The sequence below is a fragment of the Heptranchias perlo genome, chromosome 2, assembly GCF_035084215.1.
Source record: "Heptranchias perlo isolate sHepPer1 chromosome 2, sHepPer1.hap1, whole genome shotgun sequence".
Lineage (NCBI taxonomy): Eukaryota > Metazoa > Chordata > Chondrichthyes > Hexanchiformes > Hexanchidae > Heptranchias > Heptranchias perlo.
In genome coordinates, this window is record NC_090326.1 from 108,350,231 (window position 1) to 108,371,917 (window position 21,687).

Here is a 21,687-nt window from a genome sequence, read left to right on the forward strand (position 1 = left end):
TAAATTTGTCAAACTCGATTTCTCTTTCATGACGCCATGTTGACTCTGCCTAATTATATGATGTTCTAAGTGCCCTATTACAACACGCTTAATAATAGATTCCAGCATTTTCCCGACTACTGATGTCAGGCTTGCTGGCCTGTAGTTCCCTGTTTTCTCTCTCCCTCCTTTCTTGAATAGCGGTGTTACATTTGCTACCTTCCAATTCACTGGGACCGTTCTAGAATCTAGGGAATTTTGGAAGATCACAACCAATGCATCCACTATCTCTGCAGCCACCTCTTTTAGAACCCTAGGATGTAGGCCATCAGGTCCAGGGGATTTGTCAGCTTTTAGTCCCATTAATTTTTCCAGTACTTTTTTCTTTACTAATACTAATATTACTTTAAGTTCCTGACTCTCATTAGACCTTTGGTTCCCCACTATTTCCGGTGTGTTTTTTGCATCCTCTACTGTGAAGACAAATACAAAATATTTGTTTAATGTCTGTCATTTCCTTATTCCCCATTATAATTTCTCCTGTCTCATGGCCTTCAAAAGAAAGGAAAAAATTTGCAGGGCTATGGGGATACGGTGGGGTAGTGGGACTAGCTGGATTGCTCTTGCATAGAGCTAGAGTGGACTTGATGGGCCGAATGGCCTCCTTCCATGCTGTAACCTTTCTATAATTCTTTGCTGGTTTCTAAAACTCTCCCAATCCTCAGGTTTGCTACTCTTCTTGGCAACATTATAAGCCTCTTTTAGTCTAATACTATCCTTAACTTCTTTTAGTTAGCCACGAACGAATCACTTTTCCCATAGAGTTTTTATTCCTTAATGGAATATATATTCGTTGAGAATTATGAAATATTTCTTTAAATGTTTGCCATTGCTTATCTACTGTCATATCCTTTAATCTAATTTCCCAATCAACCTTGGCTAACTCGCCCCTCATACCGATGTAATTGGCTTTGTTTAAGTTGAAGACTCTAGTTTCAGACTTAAATATGTTAGTCTCAATTTCATATTGAGGTGGTCATTTTTTTTATTCGTTCATGGGATTTGGGCGTCGCTGGCGAGGCCAGCATTTATTGCCCATCCCTAATTGCCCTAGAGAAGGTGGTGGTGAGCCGCCGTCTCGAACCGCTGCAGTCCGTGTGGAGAAGGTTCTCCCACAGTGCAGTTAGGTAGGGAGTTCCAGGATTTTGACCCAGCGACGATGAAGGAACGGCGATATATTTCCAAGTTGGGATGGTGTGTAGACTTGAAGGGGAACATGCAGGTGGTGGTGTTCCCATGTTCCTGCTGCTCTTGTCCTTCGAGGTGGTAGAGGTTGCGGGTTTGGGTGGTGCTGTTGAAGAAGCCTTGGCGAGTTGCTGCAGTACATCCTGTGGATGGTACACACTGCAGCCACAGTGCGCCGGTGGTGAAGGGAGTGAATGTTTAGGGTGATGGAAGGGGTGCCAATCAAGCGGGCTGCTTTGTCCTGGATGGTGTCGAGCTTCTTGAGTATTGTTGGAGCTGCACTCATCCAGGCAAGTGGAGAGTATTCCATCACGCTCCTGACTTGTGCTTTGTAGATGGTGGAAAGGCTTTGGGGAGTCAGGTGAGTCACTCGCCGCAGAATACCCAGCCTCTGACCTGCTGTTGTAGCCACAGTATTTATATGGCTGGTCCAGTTAAGTTTTTGGTCAGTGGTGACCCCCAGGATGTTGATGGTGGGGGATTTGGCGATGGTAATGCCGTTGAATGTCATGGGGAGGTGGTTAGACTCTCTCTTGTTGGAGATGGTCATTGCCTAGCACTTGTCTGGCGCGAATGTTACTTGCCACTTATGAACCCAAGCCTGGATGTTGTCCAGGTCTTGCTGCGTGCGGGCTCGGACTGCTTCATTATTTGAGGGGTTGCGAATGGAACTGAACACTGTGCAATCATCAGAGAACATCCCCATTTCTGACCTTATGATGGAGGGAAGGTCATTAATGAAGCAGCTGAAGATGGTTGGGCCCAGGACACTGCCCTGGGGCTGAGATGATTGGCCTCCAACAACCACTACCATCTTCCTTTGTGCTAGGTATGACTCCAGCCACTGGAGAGTTTTCCCCCTGATTCCCATTGACTTCAATTTTACTAGGGCTCCTTGATGCCACACTCGATCAGATGCTGCCTTGATGTCAAGGGCAGTCAACTCTCACCTCACCTCACCTCTGGATTTCAACTCTTTTGTCCATGTTTGGACCAAGGCTGTAATGAGGTCTGGAGCTGAACGGTCCTGGCAGAACCCAAACTGAGCATCGGTGAGCAGGTTATTGGTGAGTCAGTGCCGCTTGATAGCACTGTCGATGACACCTTCCATCACTTTGCTGATGATTGAGAGTAGACTGATGGGGCGGTAATTGGCCGGATTGGATTTGTCCTGCTTTTTGTGGACAGGACATACATTGTCGGGTAGATGCCAGTGTTGTAGCTGTACTGGAACAGCTTAGCTAGAGGCGCAGCTAGTTCTGGAGCACAAGTCTTCAGTACTACAGCCGGGATGTTGTCAGGGCCCATAGCCTTTGCTGTATCCAGTGCACTCAGCCGTTTCTTGATAGCATGTGGAGTGAATCGAATTGGCTGAAGACTGGCTTCTGTGATGGTGGGGATGTCGGGAGGAGGCCGAGATGGATCGTCCACTCTACACTTCTGGCTGGAGATGGTTGCAAACGCTTCAGCCTTGTCTTTTGCACTCACGTGCTGGACTCTGCCATCATTGAGGATGGGGATGTTTGCAGAGCCTCCTCCTCCCGTTAGTTGTTTAATTGTCCACCACCATTCACGACTAGATGTGGCAGGACTGCAGAGCTTTGATCTGATCCGTTGGTTGTGGAATCGCTTAGTTCTGTCTGTAGCATGTTGCTTCCGCTGTTTAGCATGCATGTAGTCCTGAGTTGTAGCTTCAACAGGTTGGCACTTCATTTTTAGGTACGCCTGGTGCTGCTCCTGGCATGTTCTTCTACACTCCTCATTGAACCAGGGTTGATCCCCTGGCTTGATGGTAATGGTAGAGTGAGGAATATGCCGGGCCATGAGGTTACAGATTGTGCTGGAATACAATTCTGCTGCTGATGGCCCACGGCGCCTCATGGATGCCCAGTTTTGAGCTGCTAGATCGGTTCTGAATCTATCCCATTTAGCACGGTGGTGGTGCCACACAACACGTTGGATGGTGTCCTCAGTGCGAAGACCGGACTTCATCTCCACGAGGACTGTGCAGTGGTCACTCCTACCAATACTGTCCTGGACAGATGCATTTGCGACAGGTAGATTGGTGAGGACAAGTAAGTTTTTCCCTCGTGTTGGTTTGCTCACCACCTGCCGCAGGCCCAGTATGGCAGCTATGTCCTTCAGGACTCGGCCAGCTCAGTTAGTAGTAGCGCTACCGAGCCACTCTTGGTAATGGACATTGAAATCCCCCGCCCAGAGTACATTCTGTACCCTTGCTACCCTCAGTGCTTCCTCCAAGTGATGTTCAACATGGAGGAGGCCTGATTCATCAGCTGAGGGAAGGCAGTCGGTGGTAATCAACAGGAGGTTTCCTTGCCCATGTTTGACCTGATGCCATGAGATTTCATGGGGTCCAGCGTCCATGTTGAGGACTCCCAGGGTCACTCCCTCCTGACTGTATACCACTGTACCGCCACCTCTGGTGGGTCTGTCCTGCCTGTGGGACAGGACATGCCCAGGGATGGTGATGGAAGAGTCTGGGACATTGGCTGAAAGGTATGATTCTGTGAGTATGGCTATGTCAGGCTTGACTAGTCTGTGGGACAGCTCTCCCAATTTTGGCACAAGTCCCCAGATGTTAGTGAGGAGAACTTTGCAGGGTCGACTGGGCTTGGTTTGCCTTTGTCGTGTCTGATGCCGGATGGTCCGTCCAGTTTTATTCTTATTGCGACTATTTTTAGCGAGATTTTACAACTAATGCCTTTCCCTAAAGGGCAATAGTGAACCAGATGGGTTTTTACGACAATCTGATAGTTTCATGGCCACCATTACTGATACTCGTATTTTAATTCCAGATTTTATTTAATTAATTGAATTTAAATTCCCCAGCTGCCGTGGCGGGATTTGAACTCATGACTCCGGATTATTAGTCCAGGCCCCTGGATTACTAGTCCAGTAACATAACCACTATGCTACCGTTCCCCTTATGATCATTCTTTACCAGAGGATCCCTTACTATGAGATTACTAATAAACCGTGTCTCATTCCACATGATAAGATCTAAAATTGCCCATTCCCTGGTTGGTTCTACAACGTATTGTTCTAGGAAACTGTCTCGAATGCATTCCATGAACTCAAAAACTGGGTAAACTACTTTTGCCAATTTGATTTGCCCAGTCTATATGAAGATTAAAGTCCCCCATGATTATTGCATACCTTTGTTGCAAGGTGCTCTTATTTCTTGATTAAAGCACTGTCCAACAGTATAACTACCCTTAGGGGGCCTATAATCTACTCCCACCAGTGTTTTCTGCCCCATGTTATTTCTTATCTCCACCCATACTGATTCCACTTCCTGATGATCTGAGTCAAGATCCTTTCTCACTACTGTCTTTGTCATCCTCTATCATCAGGGCTGCACCCCCCCCCCCCCCCCACAACTCCTTCATTTTGTCTGTCTTTTCTCTGGACAAGAGAAAGCTGAGAGATGACCTGGTAGAGGTCTTTAAGATGATGAGAGGATTTGATAGGGTAGATGTACAGAAAATATTTCCACTTGTGGGGGAGTCCAAAACTAGAAGTCATAAATATAAGATAGTCACTAATGAATCCAATAGGGAATTCAGGAGAAACTTCTCTACCCAAAGAGTGGTAAGAATGTGGAACACGCTACCACAAGGAGTAGCTGAGGCAAATAGCATTTAAGGGGAATGCTAGATACGCACATGAGAGAAAGGAGTAGAAGGATATGCTAATCGATTTAGATAAAGGAAGGATGAGGCTCATCTGGAGCATAAATGCCAGCATAGACCAGTTGGGCTGATTGGCCTGTGTCTGTGCTGTGGACTCGATGTATCCTTTCAAAATGGAGCTGGATGAGTTCTTGAGTCAAGGACATCGCAAATTATAGATGGTAAACATGGGACATTTGTAATTATTGGTGAGTTACTACAATCTCCTGGAGCTTGCTTGGCAAAGATGAATTTCCCAAAGTCTTCCTAAATTGACCTAGTTTTTTCCTCTTATTTTGCATCTCCCAAGCGATTATGGGGAGGGATGAAGGGGGATGATTTAATGCTGTATGTAGGCAACACCATATCTGGGTAGGAGATGTGATGGACCAATTATTTTTTTTCTCTGTCCTCCATGTCATGTGTTATGTTCCTGTTTCCAGCACACATTATGGCCTCTTTCCCCAGGATTCGATAAACTCCTTTCTCATTAGGATTAAGAGTCTGAGGTTTGTGCAGTTGCCAACTTTCTCCTTCTCTCTTCTCCCCCCGCCCCAATTATATTCTAATTAGTGGGACTAATTTTTTTGAACAATATGAACTGTGGTTGTGTGATGAGCGTAATGTTCAGATTCATTTTATCTTCATTGAAACCAGACTGAAAGGAAATATAATTCATTCTCAAATGTAATCTTAAAAAAAAATTGTAATTCTTACCAGATGAATGTATTCTGTTTCTACTATGTTTAATATCTATGAAGGCCTGTGAAGCTTGTCTGTCCCACTAGTAGGATATCAATTATGACATGCGTCTTAAAAATGTATTATATAACTCACTTCAAAATAAATGGCTTAATTAATTACAACCTCTAGTTTGATTTAGTAACTTATTTTTCGACAGGAATAAATATACATTTATAAGGTCTTTTTCTACCCTTTCCCTACCCCTCATAATCTTGCGGCAAAGCACTAAATTATCAGTCTGAATCTATAAGATGGCTAATGTGTATAGATTTCTTTCACATCTCTTTCTGTAGTCTGATTTTAGTAAATTTTCCATCCAAAACATTTTGCTGATTCTAGACTATTCTTTCATTCAGAAGCAAACTCCAGATGTCAAACCCCTGTTAAGATGAAGCTGACATCTGATCTTTCTGACGTGGAGTGGAGTGGAGCTGAAGCCTCATTGTTCCGAGTTCTACATGGCACTTACTACAATAACTTCTGTGCTATAGCCAAGTTGTTGGGAACCAAAACTTGTAGACAGGTAAAACACAGTACTCTAGGGTACTAATCCATAATTAATTGTAAGTTCAGTAAAACTAGATGAGGGACTTATTCTGCATCATGAGGGAAAAAATTCCCAAAGATGAGTAAAGTCGTTAAAGCAAACAATACAAATTGTTCCTATTTTTGGAAGGAGTGCAGAACAGTGTGTCTTCCTCCCAGTGTGTGTTCTTTTTGAATTGCAGAAATTTTGAGTAATTGCACTATTTGCAATTTCCAAGTTATCTACAACAATGGATATTGACCATGATATTGTTAAAAGATAGTTATGTTGCAGTTTCAGATGCAAAGACTGTGCCTGTATTTGTGCCTGCATTTGATTAGGCAAAGCAGTCATTAATAGTGCTATTGTGCAACAAGGACATTGAGTGGACTGATAGCTCACAAACTTTCAGGACAGAAAATAGATCCTAAACTGAACATGGTGTCTTTATGAAATGGAAACTATATTACAAAAATAACATGGAAAGGATTCCAAATCAGTAATGCAAATCTAGGGGTCCGATTGCTATCATAAACCAGTCGGAATTGATTTTGATTCAACATCTGAAATAGTAAATTAAATTTTGACCTTAAATTTACTTTGTGCATTCATTATTCATGTGTGTTGGATTTCTTAGGATTAAAGTGTCAGCTGTCTAGTTTAGCTCTGCACTCAATATGAGCACAGTATTGAGACCAGCTATTGTCTTGTTCAGGTGTATGAGTTTGCAGTGAAAGAATCTAATATCATTGCCCGTGTCCCTGCGGAGGATGCCGATACACCCCCAAGAAAAAAGAAGAGAAAGCACAGGTAAGGATACTCTTAATTAAGCATACTTGGTCCTTAGATGAAACTGGAACTTGCTGTTTACCATACTAAATTAAACTTTCCAGACACACACTTTTCTTTGCAAGAATACTTTGCTGTCCCCCATGTCATATGTACCACAAAAACAGCCTAGGAAAGACTAAAGTTTTAAAATGTATTTTCCATAATTTAGTTTATAGCTCATAAAATTAACTCCATTGTGGATTGATCTGACTGTAGAAATATAAACTCTTTGAAAAGCCATTCATTTTGCTAATAGTGTTTTTGATGCACTATATCCAAAGGGTCAGCTAGAGGTTCCTTAGTGGGATCATAAAACTCTGGAACCCACAGATTTTTGTCCCAAATGGCAATCTTGCAAAGGATGGGCCAACTAATTAAAAGGCTAAATCTGATTACTACGTGTGTCAACTGTCAACTACTGCCAGTCAGTGGTGCATCCACAGGTGGTTTAGAATATCCTGGCGTAAGCAGGTGTAATGATTTCAATGTACTGGTACAGATGGTGATCAAAATCAACAACCTCAATTGTTTCCCAAGAAATTTTTAATTTTACATTAAAGGAAGAAAATTAATAATCGTGCATTCAAGTTAACTTTAAACACTCTCCCCAATTCAGAGGCTCCCTTCCTTCCAGCATATTCCTGCCCCAGTTTAGAGATACTCTTTTTTTCCCCCCCTCCAACTCTGTCCTCCCCCTCCCATCAGTTCAGAGACACTCTTTCCCTCTTCAACCCAACCAGTTCATGCTAGCGCTCATCTCCCTTTCCTGCTCCCTCCCCCAACCTCAAATTTATGTTGCCGCTCTCCCAACCTCTGTCCTGTTCACACTGGCGCACTCCTCATCTCACACCTGGTCAGTACAGTTCTGTGGCTCCCACTTTCCCAGTGCTGCTCTTTGACTCCTCCCCCATCCCACTTGCGTTTCCACAATCTTCACCCAGAAGTGACACTCTGCCTTCCATCCTGTTCCCATCCACGTGCTGCTTTTGGACTCCTTTCTACTTGCTAATGCTGCTGTACTCTGTGGTGGGACCTCATTTTGTTGCAAGTGTTCCCAACTGTGCAGCAGCATTCAAAATCAGTAGCAACAGGAGATGAGAGTTGCTGTGGAGGTAGCCTAAGAGTGGAGCTGGTTTTCATCTGCAGATGTGTGCATAATGCTCAAAACACTGGCTGTCCACAACAAGCACAGATGCTTGGCATGCATGCAGGGGTCTTGCTAGCACAATGTATGCATTGAGCAGTGTGCTACCTCAGCAATGGGCCTTCACCTAAAGAAATTGGGGTAAACGCATGTGATTATCCACAGATAAATTTCACTGGAAAGTTTCAAAACAAAGGATGCTCTGATTTTGCAGCAAAAAGCAACACAAATAAATTGTCCTATTCCCACTGTTTCCTTTTATAGCTGGGATCATTTGCAAGATTCAAGCACTGGGGATAACCGTGATCTTTATAACCCTATACTGGCTGAGGAAGATTTGGTTATCAGACCCATTAAACGTTGAGTGTTGGCCAACCTATATAAATTCCTTAAATAGGACCTGTTATCACAGACAGCAAGTCAGATGTGACACGATGCTCCTTGCTTTTAATTTCATGGCGTAGTCAATCAGTGACACCAGCCTAACTGAAAGGATTCCTCCCTTTGGTTTTAGATACTTTATTGACATTACAATAAGCAGTTACATCATAGACTCATAGAAAGTTATGGCACAGAAGGAGGCCATTCGGCCCATCGTGTCCGTGCCGGCCGAGAAAGAGCTATCCAGCTTAATCCCACTTTCCAGTACTTGGTCCGTAGCCCTGTAGGTTACAGCACTTCAAGTGCACATCCAAGTACCTTTTAAATGAGTTGAGGGTTTCTGACTCTACCACCCTTTCAGTGAGTTCCAGACCCCCACCACCCCCTGGGTGAAAATATTTCTCCTCCGCTCCCCACTAATCTTTCTACCAATTACTTGAAATCTATGTCCCCTGGTCACTGACCCCTCTGCTAAGGGAAATAGGTCCTCCCTATCCATTCTAGCTAGTCCAGTCATAATTTTAGATACCTCAATTAAATCTCCCCTCAACCTCCTTTTGTTCCAAAGAAAACAACCTCAGCCTATCCAATCTTTTCTCATAGCTAAAATTCTCCAGCCCTGGCAACATCTTCGTATATCTCCTTTGTACTCTCTCTAGTGTAATCATATCTTTCCTGTAATATGGTGACCAGAACTGTGTGTAGTACTCAAGCAGTGGCCTAACCAATGTTTTATACAGTTCTAGCATAACCTCCCTTCTCTAATATTCTATGCCTCGGCTAATGAAGGAAAGTATCCCGTATGCCTTTTTAACCACCTTCTCTACCTGTCCTGCTACCTTCAGGGATCTGTGGACGTGCACTCCAAGGTCCCTTTGTTCCTCTACACCATTGTAAACAATTTTACAACACCAAGTTATAGTCCAGCAATTTTATTTTAAATTCACAAGCTTTCGGAGGCTTCCCCCTTCGTCAGGTGAACGATGTGAAAAAAAAAAAAAAAAAATTCCTCTACACCAGTCAGTATCCTCCCATTTATTGTGTACTCCTTTGCCTTGTTTGTCCTCCCCAAATGCATTACCTCATACTTCTCTGCATTGAATTCCATTTTCCACTTTTCTGCCCACCTGACCAGTCCATTGATATCTTCCTGCAGTCTACAGCTTTCCTTCTCAATATCAACCACACGGCCAATTTTTGCATCATTTGCAAACTTCTTGATCAAGCCCCCCACATTCAAGTCCCAATCATTAATATATAGCACAAAAAGCAAGGGACCTAGTACTGAGCCTTGTGGGACCCCACTGGAAACTGCCTTCCAGTCGCAAAAACACCCGTCAACCATTACTCTTTGCTTCCTGTCATTCAGCCAATTTTGGATCCAACCAGCCACTTTCATTGAAGTGTCATGAATAGGTGTGGAAAATAATCAATAAGGCTAATGGAATATTGGCCTTTATATCTAGAGGACTAGGGTACAAGGGGGCAGAAGTTATGCTGCAGCTATACAAAACCCTGGTTAGACCGCACCTGGGAGTACTGAGAGCAGTTCTGGGCACCGCACCTTCGGAAGGACATATTGGCCTTGGAGGGAGTGCAGCTTAGGTTTACTAGAATGATACCCAGACTTCAAGGGTTAAGTTACGAGGAGAGATTACCCAAATTGGGGTTGTATTCTCTGGAGTTTAGAAGGTTATGGGGTGATCTGATCGAAGTTTATAAGATATTAAGGGGAACAGATAGGGTGGATAGAGAGAAACTATTTCTGCTAGTTGGGGATTCTAGGACTAGGGGGCACAGTCTAAAAATTAGAACCAGACCTTTCAGGTGTGAGATTAGAAAACACTTCTACACACAAAGGGTGGTGGAAGTTTGGAACTCTCTTCTGCAAATGGCAATTGATGCTAGCTCAATTGCTAATTTTAAATCTGAGATAGATAGCTTTTTGCCAACCAAAGGTATTAAGGGATATGGGCCAAAGGCAAGTATATGGAGTTAAATCACAGATCAGCCATGATCTTATCAAATGGCAAAGCGGGCTTGAGGGGCTGAATGGCCTACTCCTGTTCCTATGTTCCCTTGGATCCCATCAAAAACCGAATCTGTTGGTTTGTCCTTTGGTGCCAGGATGATTGGTATAATCGTGTGAGGTGTGGCATTATAGCTGCCCTCGCGTCCTTTCAGCATTTAGGAACGTTAATCATTTATCTCAGAGTTGCAGCCCTGTTGCAGCTATTACAATCATGGCAAGAATTTGAATTGATTGGTATCTGGAAACTAATGGCACCAAAGCATCTAATATTTGAATATTAGTCTGTACAGACTTGTGTCAGACCTGCTTTATCTAGTTTCTTCTGACATTCAATTTCTTTACAGACTGTTACACTGCTTGCTCTTCAGTTCACACAATCTTTGCTATGATTTGGCATTTGTAGAAGGTAGACCCAAGACATCACATTTTACGATTAAAATTGAATTTGTTTCATTAGACTCCAGAAATCAAAGTGCTGAATTTTCTTTTAGTTGGTCATTGCATGCTTCCAGAATAAGAATGGAAGTATTTTGTGACATTTATAGTGCCTTTGTTTTGTGTAGATAAAACCAAGAACACTTGCCAGTGTAAAAAATTGCTTCATTTAGTAGCAAACCTTGGGAAACTCATTGCTAACCAACCTTTAGCCAACTAGGTAGCAGAATATTTCACGTGTCTGGGAGGGAACAAGATGTGGGTATTATTTACTGCTGTGTATTATGTTTTTATATATATATGTAATGTTATTTGTGTTTCTTTCAGGTTGTGGGCTGCACATTGTAGAAAAATACAATTAAAAAAAGGTTAGTAATCTAATTTGACTTCTTTATACTGCATGACTTCCTCTGTAAAAAGACCCAGAGCAATCTGCATTTTTCTTTTATGTCAGTTTGCTGACTGCCTTTTTGGTTGTTTTACCTAGATGGTTCATCCAATCATGTTTACAACTACCAGCCCTGTGACCACCCACGTCAGCCCTGTGACAGCTCCTGTCCTTGTGTCATGGCTCAAAACTTCTGTGAAAAGTTCTGTCAATGCAGCTCTGAATGTAAGTATAATATATAGCAATAACATCATTTTGGAGGACAGTTTTGTGGTTTTTAACCAAATCCCTCCACCCAGTATGAGTTCCTTCCTCATGGCTAGTAATGACCATGATGTCTAGGCAAAATGATGTTATGACTATTATTATCAATCTATATGGCCTTTTTTCAAATTCTTCACTCTGTTCAGGGCATGGCAATTTTTATTGTTGCTTGGACATCACGCCTGAAAGTAACAAGAAGGTGGTTGATTTTGATATTTTATTTTTAAAAAGCCTAAGGCTATACCAATTGCTAAAACACTGATAAAATGTCATTTGCAGTACTGTACCTGTATTGAACTCTTCACTGTAGGAGCCAGCTGATCTGACCAGCTGTTCATACATCTGTATTTGTTGTAGAGACGGGAGATACTGTTGTATGAGAACCCGTATCAGATCACTGACAAATGCAGATCTGATTTCTAAACGGCTGATCAGATCAGCTTCAGCACATGGACTTGAAAGAGAAAAACACAACAGCTTATTTCTGATGCATCTGTGGTCATCGGTGTAATTGCAGCTAAAGTGGAGTTCTCTCAGCAGCTGTAGTTCAGCCATTGACCAGAGGCGACATAGGAAGATAGTTGTGACATCCTGTTAAATGAGCTAGAATTTTGTGGAAAGTTCCTTCAGGTAGCAAGCAGTCTGGTGTTGAACCCCAAATGCTTTGCAGCAGAGATATTTGGTTTGTTGAGGTGCCCTCACATTTTACTTGATTTAACTCCTGCTGACAGAATTAGGAACCTGGGCCTAGAAATTTTCCAGATTTTTTTGCCTTGTCTGGGGGTTTGACTGAAGGGGTCGGTAAGCAGTTTTCATGGTTTCACCATATCTGTATGAGCAGAGGTTGTGTGTGTTGAATATAATGCACACATTTTATCTCTTGGCACACCTGTCATGCTTAATCTTGCTATTTCAAATGTTATTTCTCATACTCTGGCTTTTTTGTGTTTGTGTCGTGTTTAACTAACTTGATTGAGTCTTTTGATGAGGTATCAGAGAGGGTTGATGAGGGCAATGTGGTTGAGTATATGGACTTTCAAAAGGCATTTGGTAAAGTGCCACATAATAGGCTTGTTAGCAAAATTGAAGCCTTTGGAATAAAAGGGGCAGTGGCAGCATGGATATGAAATTGGCTAAGTGACAGGAAACAGTAGTGGTAAACCAGTTGTTTTTCGGACTGGAAGAAGGTATACAGTGGTGTTCCCCAGGGGTCGGTACTAAGGCTGCTGCTTTTTTTATATATATTAATGACTTTTACTTGGATGTACAGGGCACAGTTTCCAAATTTGCAGATGACACAACACCTGGAGGTGTAGTGAATTGTGAGAAGGATAGTAATAGACTTCAAGAGGACATAAACAGGCTGGTGGAATGGGCGGATACATGGCAGATGAAATTTAATAGAGATTAACTCGGTTAATCCGGGGGATGAGGGGGTGGACATATGAGGAGAGGTTGAGTAGATTGGGACTCTACTCATTGGAGTTCAGAAGAATGAGAGGCGATCTTATTGAAACATATAAGATTGTGAAGGGGGCTTGATCGGGTGGATGCGGTAAGGATGTTCCCAAGGATGGGTGAAACTAGAACTAGGGGGCATAATCTTAGAATAAGGGGCTGCTCTTTCAAAACTGAGATGAGGAGAAACTTCTTCACTCAGAGGGTAGTAGGACTGTGGAATTTGCTGCCCCAGGAAGCTGTGGAAGCTACATCATTAAATAAATTTAAAACAGAAATAGACAGTTTCCTAGAAGTAAAGGGAATTAGTGGTTACGGGGAGCGGGCAGGAAATTGGACATGAATTTAGATTTGAGGTTAGGATCAGATCAGCCATGATCTTATTGAATGGCGGAGCAGGCTCGAGGGGCCAGTTGGCCTACTCCTGCTCCTATTTCTTATGTTTAGAAGTGCGAAGTGACGCATTTTGGCAGGAAGAACGAAGAGAGGCAATATAAACTAAATGGTACAATTCTAAAGTGGGTGCAGGATCAGACACATCTGGGGGTATAAGTACACAAATCTTTGAAGTTGGCAGGACAGTTTGAGAAAGCAGTTAAAAAAGCATACGGGATTTTGGGCTTTATAAATAGAGGCATAGAGTACAAAAGCAAGGAAGTTATGTTGAACCTTTATGAAACACTGGTTCGGCCACAACTGGAGTATTGTGTCCAATTCTGGGCATCGCACTTTATGAAGGATGTGAAGGCCTTAAAGAGGATGCAGAAAAGATTTACCAGAATGGTGACATGGATGAGGGACTTCAGTTACGTGGATAGATTGGAGAAGCTGGGGTTGTTCTCCTTAGAGCAGAGAAGGTTAAGAGGCGATTTGATAGAAGTATTCAAAATCATGACCGGTTTAGATAAGTAAATAAAGAGAAACTGCTTCCATTGGCAGAAGGGTCAAGAACCAGAGGGGACAGATTTAAGGTGATTGGTTCTTTTGCCAAAGGCACTGAAGAAAAACTATTTTTTTGCAGCGCGTAGTTATGATCTGGAACGCGCTGCCTGAAAGGGTGGTGTAAGCAGATTCAATAATAGCTTTCAAAAGGGAATTGGATAAATATTTGAAAAGAAATTTGCAGGGCCATGGGGGAATGGGACCAACTGGATTGCTGTTACAAAGAGCCAGCACAGGCTCAATGAACCGAATGGCCGCCTCCTGTGCTGTAACAATTCTGTGATTCTGAGTCACACTTAAGAGCCTTGAAATTCATTGACACCACACACATTTTACAGGCATAAAACTGGCGAGTGTGTGCACAAGCATTCCGTGCCAAAAGTGTGCCATCTACCGTATTGGTAAAGATTGAAGTATAGACATGTAGGGCTTTCATCTGAAACAGGAGTTAGGCCTTTTGCATCTACAAATAGGGGTCCTAATGCTTGTTTCAGGAGCCTTTTCGGAAATTGGGCTGCGCTGAATGCAGTGGGCCTGCTATGTTCAGGATAACCAAGTCTACATGTGGCTTAACCAGCAGTTCTTTTTTAAAAAAAAATAAAACTTACCTGAATGTGGAGCTGAGAGGAGCAGGAATCTCTACCATGGCTCCACAGCAGTCCCCCCCCCCCCCCCCTTGAGGGCTGCTGCTAGCGAGGCAGCAGCCCAACATTTAAATCCGCTCCACCAGTGAGTTACTTGTGGATGTGTAGCAGGCGTCTGCAGCTCCCTGGTCTAATTTAAGTGAGGCCCAATATAGTGTGACTCGGGCCTACCTGTTCTGGTGCAGGGATCGTTCCCTGCAGTAGCAGGCCGATGCTATCCAATTTCACCTCCCACCTGATGTCACACACTAACACAAATTTCTATGTTGTATAATGGGTGGGATTGAAAAGAAACCGAAAAAGAGAGGAAGCAAGCAGTCATTTGAAATATATAGACAAACTCTCTAGCAATAGAACATAGTGTCAACCTTTTAATTAACCCAGTGTTTATTTAACATCATTAAACTTTGCAGCATTAAATGGTGCATGCCTTTAGCAGCAAAATAATGCTTTATGTTTTACATAATGTAATGTTCCTTTACAGGCAAAAAGGAAAAGGAGGTAGGGTGGTGGTGTTAGTAAAGGATGAAATCAGAGCAAAAGTGAGAAAGGATATTGGCTCAGAAAATCAAGATGTAGAATCAGTCTGGGTGGAGTTAAGAAGCACCAAGGGGCAGTAAACTCTGGTGGGAGTTGTTTGTAGGCCTCCAAACAGTAGTGGTAATCTGGGGGACTGCATCAAAAAGGAAATTAGAGATGCATGTAACAAGGATACTACAGTAATCAAGGGTGACTTTAATCTGCATATAGACTGACCAAACCAAATTAGCAATAATACTGTGGAGGATGAATTCCTGGAGTGTGTATGAGATGGTTTTTTAGACCAGTATGTTGAGGAGCCAACCAGGGAACAGGCTATCCTAGATTGGGTATTGTGCAATGAGAAGGGGTTAATTAATAATTTGTTGTGCGGGGTCCTTTTAGGGAAGAGTAACCATAACATGATAGAATTCTTCATTAAGGTGGAAAGTGAAGTAGTCCAATCCGAAACTAGGGTCCTAAATCTAAACAAAGGAAACTACGAAGGTATGAGGAGTGAGTTGGCTATGATAAATTGGGGAGCTTCATTAAAAGGCATAACGGTGGATAGGCAATGGCTAACATTTAAGGAACGAATGCAATGATTGCAACAGTTATACATTCCTTTCTGGCACAAAAACACAAAAGGAAATGCGGCCCAACCATGGCTAAGAAAAGAAATTAAGGATAGTATTAGGTCCAAAGAAGAGTCTTATAAAGTTGCCAGAAAAAGTAGCAAGCCTGAGGATTGGGAGCAATTTAGAATTCAGCAAAAAAGGACCAAGAGATTGATTAAGAGGAGAAAAATAGTGTATGAGAGTAAACTTGCAAGGAACATAAAAGTGGACTGTAAAAGCTTCTACAAGTATGGAAAAAGAAAAAGATTAGTGAAGTCAAATGTAGGTCCCTTACAGTCAGAAACAGGAGAATTTATAATGGAGAACAAGGAAATGGCAGAGCAATTAAACAAACACTTTGGGTCTGTCTTCACAGAAGAGGACACAAATAACTTCTCAGAAATGCTAGGGAACTATGGGTCTAGAGAAGGAGGAATTAAAGGAAATTAGTGTTAGTAAAAAAAAACATAGTGCTGGAGAAATTAATGGGACTGCGAGCCGATTAAATCCCCAGGGCCTGATAATCTGCATCCCAGAGTACTTGCAGAGGTAGCCATGGAAATAGTGGATGTATTGGTTGACCTCTTCCAAAATTCTATAGATTATGGAACAGTTCCTGCAGAATGGAGGGTGGCAAATGTAACCCCACTATTTTTTTTAAAAAGAGGGAGAGAGAAAATAGGGAGCTACAGACTGGTTAGCCTAAGTTAGTAGTAGGGAAAATGCTAGAGTCTATTATAAAGAATGTGATGACAGGACACTTAGAAAATATCAATGGGATTAGACAAAGTCAATATGGATTTATGAAAGGGAAATCATATTTGACAAACCTACTGGAGTTTTTTGAGGATGTAACTGGTAGAATCGATAAGGGAGAACCAGTGGATGTGGTTTACTTGGATTTTCAGATGGTCTTTGATAAAGTCCCACACAAGAGGTTAGTGTGCAAAATTAAAGCACATGGGATTGGGGGTAATATACTGGCATGGATTGAAAATTGGTTAACAGACAGGAAACAGAGAGTAGGAATAAATGTTTTTTTTGGGGGTGGCAGGCAGTGACTAGTGGGGCACTGCAGGGATCAGTGCTTGGGTCCCAGCTATTCACAATATATATCAATGATTTGGATGAGGGAACCAAATGTAATATTTCCAAGTTTGCTGACGACACAAAACTAGGTGGGATTGTGAGTTGTGAGGAGGATGCAAAGAAGCTTCAAGGCGATTTAGACAAGTTGAGTGAGTGGGCAAATACATGGCAGACGCAGTATAATGTGGATAAATGTGAAGTTATCCACTTGGGAAGGAAAAACAGAAAGGCAGAGTATTATTTAAATGGTGATAGATTGGGAAATGTCGATGTACAAAAGGACCTGGGTGTCCTTGTACACCAGTCACTGAAAGCAAACATGTAGGTGCAGCAAGCCGTTAGGAAGGCAAATGGTATGTTGGCCTTCATTGCTAGAGGATTTGATGTGATCAAGGATCAAGGATCAAGGATGTCTTACTGCAGGATCAAGGATGTCTTACTGCAGTTATATAGGGCCTTGGTGAGACCACACCTGGAGTATTGTGTGCAGTTTTGGGCTTCCTTACCTAAGAAAGGATATACTTGCCATAGAGGGAGTGCAGCGAAGGTTCACCATACTGATTCCTGGGATGGCAGGACTGTCATATGAGGAGAGATTGGGTCGACTCGGCCTGTATTCACTCGAGATTAGAAGAATGAGAAGGGATCTCATTGAAACATATAAAATTCTGATAGGGCTAGACAGAGTGGATGCAGGGAGGATGTTTCCCTTGGCTGGGAGATCTAGAACAAGGGGTCTCAGGATACAGAGTAGGACATTTAGGACTGAGATGAGGAGAAATTTCTTCACTCAGAGGGTGGTGAACCTGTGGAATTCTCTACCACAGAAGTCTGTGGAGGTCAAGTCACCGAATATATTTAAGAAGGAGCTAGATCGATTTCTAGACACAAAAGGCATCAAGGGGTATGGGGAGAGAGCGGGAATATGGTATTGAGATAGAGGATTAGCCATGATCATGTTGAATGGCGGAGCAGACTCGAAGGGCCGACCGGCCTACTCCTGCTCTTATTTTCTATGTTTCCATATAAAACAGCATATCCTCTTCATTACCTTGAGCAATACTATAGGAGATTGACCAGTAACTTTAGTTAAAACCACTGTCTAGTGCATGGGTTGTCTGGCACATTTTGTTAACAGATACAAAACAAAAAGTCTGTTGTCTAATATTGTGTTTCTGGCTTGGAGCCTGAAACTTCCATGCATTTTCAATGCATGCAGTTCCCTCACCAAACGATTAAATTGTCATACTCTGTTTACTTAAAGGATGGTGCCTCCTTTTTAAAAAAAAAACTTATCTTGAAAAGTTCCTCCACTATTTCAAGTTGTAGCAGAAAACATGTACTATGGTGTATGGTATGAAGTAGCTGCTTAAGCAATTAGCTCATTTACAATAGTAGGAGGGACAAAGTCCATCTAATTTACAGTCTTCTGGCATCCAGCACAACACTGCTTTCAGCTTGGTTCCACCCAAAATTCAATCTACAACTCACCAATCATAGTAGGTCTGCAAGAATACACTGCAGTTCACTATCTGGCAACCTGATAGCATCTTTCATGAGGATTGTATACCAAATTTTGTGAGAAATTTATAACTGGCAGTACAAATAGAGGATGCATTGCTACCAACAGTACATACTGGCTACTAAATAATAAAATTTTGACTTTTTAAAAAAAAAGATGGTGTAGCATTCCTGTTCAGTGAATCAAGTAACATTTTATATATATTTCTGACATTTGATTATGATTTTATATACATGTATAAAATCATATTTAATCTGTTTTGCAACAATCTGCCACAGTAATTATATGCGAGATGTGATGGACAGTACACACATACTTACTGCTATATTCCTCTTGATTGGTTCTTGCCCTCAAATTGTAATGCTGTGAAAGCTAGTTGAGGACAATTAAATTATGTTGATGGGATCTCTTAGCGCAACCTGGTTGGTGTAGGATTTGGATTGAGATTTTATTCATGTGCTGAAAGAGTTACTAATTTTGTAGTTAGTAGGAGTTGACTACATCTTGGTAGGACAAACAAACACATAGTGAGCAAATACAGTGAAGCTGTTAAGATGATAGAGGATGCAAAATACAGGTGGTCTTTAGCAGAAGCTTTAAATGCTACAGTTAAATACTTAATTCAGCAAATTCTTTTCCCATTAGGTCAGAACAGATTCCCTGGCTGTCGTTGCAAGGCCCAATGCAACACCAAGCAGTGTCCTTGTTACCTTGCTGTGCGTGAATGTGATCCTGACTTATGCCAAACCTGTGGAGCTGCTGATCACTGGGATAGTAAGAATGTGTCCTGCAAAAACTGCAGCATCCAGAGAGGATCCAAAAAGGTGTCTATTGAATGTTTCTGCCTTTTTACATTGTTACTGCTATCTAAATCCTGTATCGTGTTTTAAAAAGTATGACATCATTATGCCCCTATAAGGTCTATTGGCATGTTTATTCAAATGAGACTTTAATTCATTGCTCAATATGATTGTGTTCATAAAATGTTTACCTCGTATACACTATTTGTGCAAGCATGTTTTATGGAAACGTTGGGTGGTAAATACATATTCCAAATACAAACAAATAAGCTACCAGCCAAGTGGGAAGATCCATGACCTATATGTTGAGAGTTTGCTGTCTTGGAGTGACTATTCATTTCCCCAAAGCCCTCATTTCATACAAGGCACCAGTCTGCTATTTCATCTCAATTAATTTCTCCTCTGGACTGCAGTTCAGTTAGATTTAAACAACCAAGAAAAAATTCAGTAAAATTTAATTTGGTTCTTCCATGGTTCCATTCATATTCAAGTAACTTCTAGTCCTTTTGTAAAAGTTCTAAATTGAGTGCCCTACTCTAGGATTCAATTGAGTTAATCTTTAAATAATAGAAAATGACTTTGGGAGAAAGTATGGTCTTCCACAATCTTTTGCACACCAGTATGGCTCTGGAATCTTCTATAAGACACAAGGAGAACAAATAATCTCTTTCAGGCAGTATGGAACATTAAAGTCACTGTGGAGAGTGGTCTTTATCTAAAGTACTACTAAAGAAAAGGCATACAACGTGGCAAAGATTAGTGGTAAGCCTGAAGATTGGGAAAACTTTAGAAACCAGCAAAGGAGGACGAAAAAAAAGGGAGAAAATAAACTATCAAGAAATATAAAAACTGACAGTAAGAGCTTTATAAGTATATAAAAAGGAAGAGAGTAGCTAAAGTAAATATAGATCCCTTAGAGGATGAGACTGGAGAAATAATAATGGAAAACAAGCATTTGGCAGAGGCATTGAACAGATATTTTGTATCTGACTTCACAGTAGAAGACACTAAAATCATACCAATAATAAATAATCAAGTGGCAAAGGGGAGGAAAAAGTACTAGGCGAACTAATGGGTCTGCAGGCTGACCAGTCCCCTGGACCCGATGGCTTGTATCCAAGGGTCTTAAAAGTAGTGGCTACAGAGATAGTGGATGCATTGGTTGTAATCTTCCAAAACTCACTAGATTCTGGAAAGGTCCCAGCGGATTGGAAAACCGCAATTGTAACGCCCCTATTCAAGAAAGGAGAGAGACAGAAAGCAAGTAACTATAGGCTAATTAGCCTAACATCCGTCATTAATCGATTATTAAGGAAGTAGTAGCAGGACATTTAGAGACTCAAAATAAAATCAAGGAGTTTTACCAAAACATGGTTTTATGAAAGGGAAACCATATTTGACAAATTTATTAGCGTTCTTTGAGGAAGTAACGAGCAGGGTGAATAAAGGGGAACCAGTAGATGTGTATTTGGATTTCCAAAAGGCATTTGATAAGGTGTCACATAAAAGGTTACTGCACGAGATAAGAGCTCGTGGTGTTGGGGTAGTATATTAGCATGGATAGAGGATTGGCTAACTATCAGAAAACAGAGAGTCGGGATAAAGAGGTCATTTTCAGGATGCAATCTGTAACTAGTCAGGTGCGACAGAGATCAGTGGATCAGTGCTGGGGCCTCAACTATTTACAATCTATATCAGTGACTTGGATGAAGGAAGCAAGTGTACTGTGGCCACATTTGCTGCTGATACAAAGATAGGTGGAAAAGTAAGTTGTGAGGAGGACACAAAGTGTCTGCAAAGGGTTATAGATAGGTTAAGCGAGTGGGCAAAAATTTGGATGGAGTATAATGTGGGAAAATGTGAAGTTATTCATTTTGGTAGGTAAAATAAAAAAGCAAAACATTATATAAATGAAGAAAGACTAGAATGCTGTGGTACAGAGAGATTTGGGTGTCCTCGTACATGAAACACAGAAAGTTAGCATACAGGTGCAGCAGGTAATTGGGAAGGCAAATGGAATATTGGCCTTTATTGCAAGGGGGATGGAGTAAAAAGCAGGGAAGTCTTGCTACAACTGTACAGGGTGCTGGTGAGACCACACCTAGAGGACTGCATACAGTTTTGGTCCCCTTATTTAAGGAAAGATATACTTGCATTGGAGCAAGTATTTACATTTAGAGACTCAAAATAAAATCAAGGAGAGTCAACATGGTTGACTCAGGAGGTTCACTAGGTTGATTCTGGGTATGGAAGGGTTTTCTTATAAGATTGAGCAGGTTGGCCTGCTCACTGGAGTTTAGAAGAATGAGGAGATCTTATTGAAACAGTCTGAGGGGGCTTGACAGGGTAAATGCTGAGAGGATGTTTCCCCTCGGGAATCTAGAACTAGGGGACATAGTCTCAGAATAAGGGGTCGCCCATTTAAGATGGAGATG

At 41.8% G+C, this 21,687-nt stretch overlaps 1 protein-coding gene across 3 annotated transcripts in view; it reads left to right on the forward strand.

Annotated features, from left to right (window-relative positions):
* Window positions 1-21,687, forward strand: part of ezh2 (enhancer of zeste 2 polycomb repressive complex 2 subunit) — a 105,308-nt gene that overhangs the window by 69,473 nt on the left and 14,148 nt on the right. For 2 of the 3 annotated variants that reach the window (XM_068005628.1, XM_068005637.1), the window contains exons 11-15: window positions 6,017-6,183; window positions 6,902-6,996; window positions 11,337-11,377; window positions 11,497-11,622; window positions 19,098-19,276. In XM_068005628.1, coding sequence (XP_067861729.1) covers window positions 6,017-6,183; window positions 6,902-6,996; window positions 11,337-11,377; window positions 11,497-11,622; window positions 19,098-19,276 — 608 coding nt within the window. The remainder of the gene's footprint in view (window positions 1-6,016; window positions 6,184-6,901; window positions 6,997-11,336; window positions 11,378-11,496; window positions 11,623-19,097; window positions 19,277-21,687) is intronic. The other variant, XM_068005644.1, reaches the window with a different exon arrangement.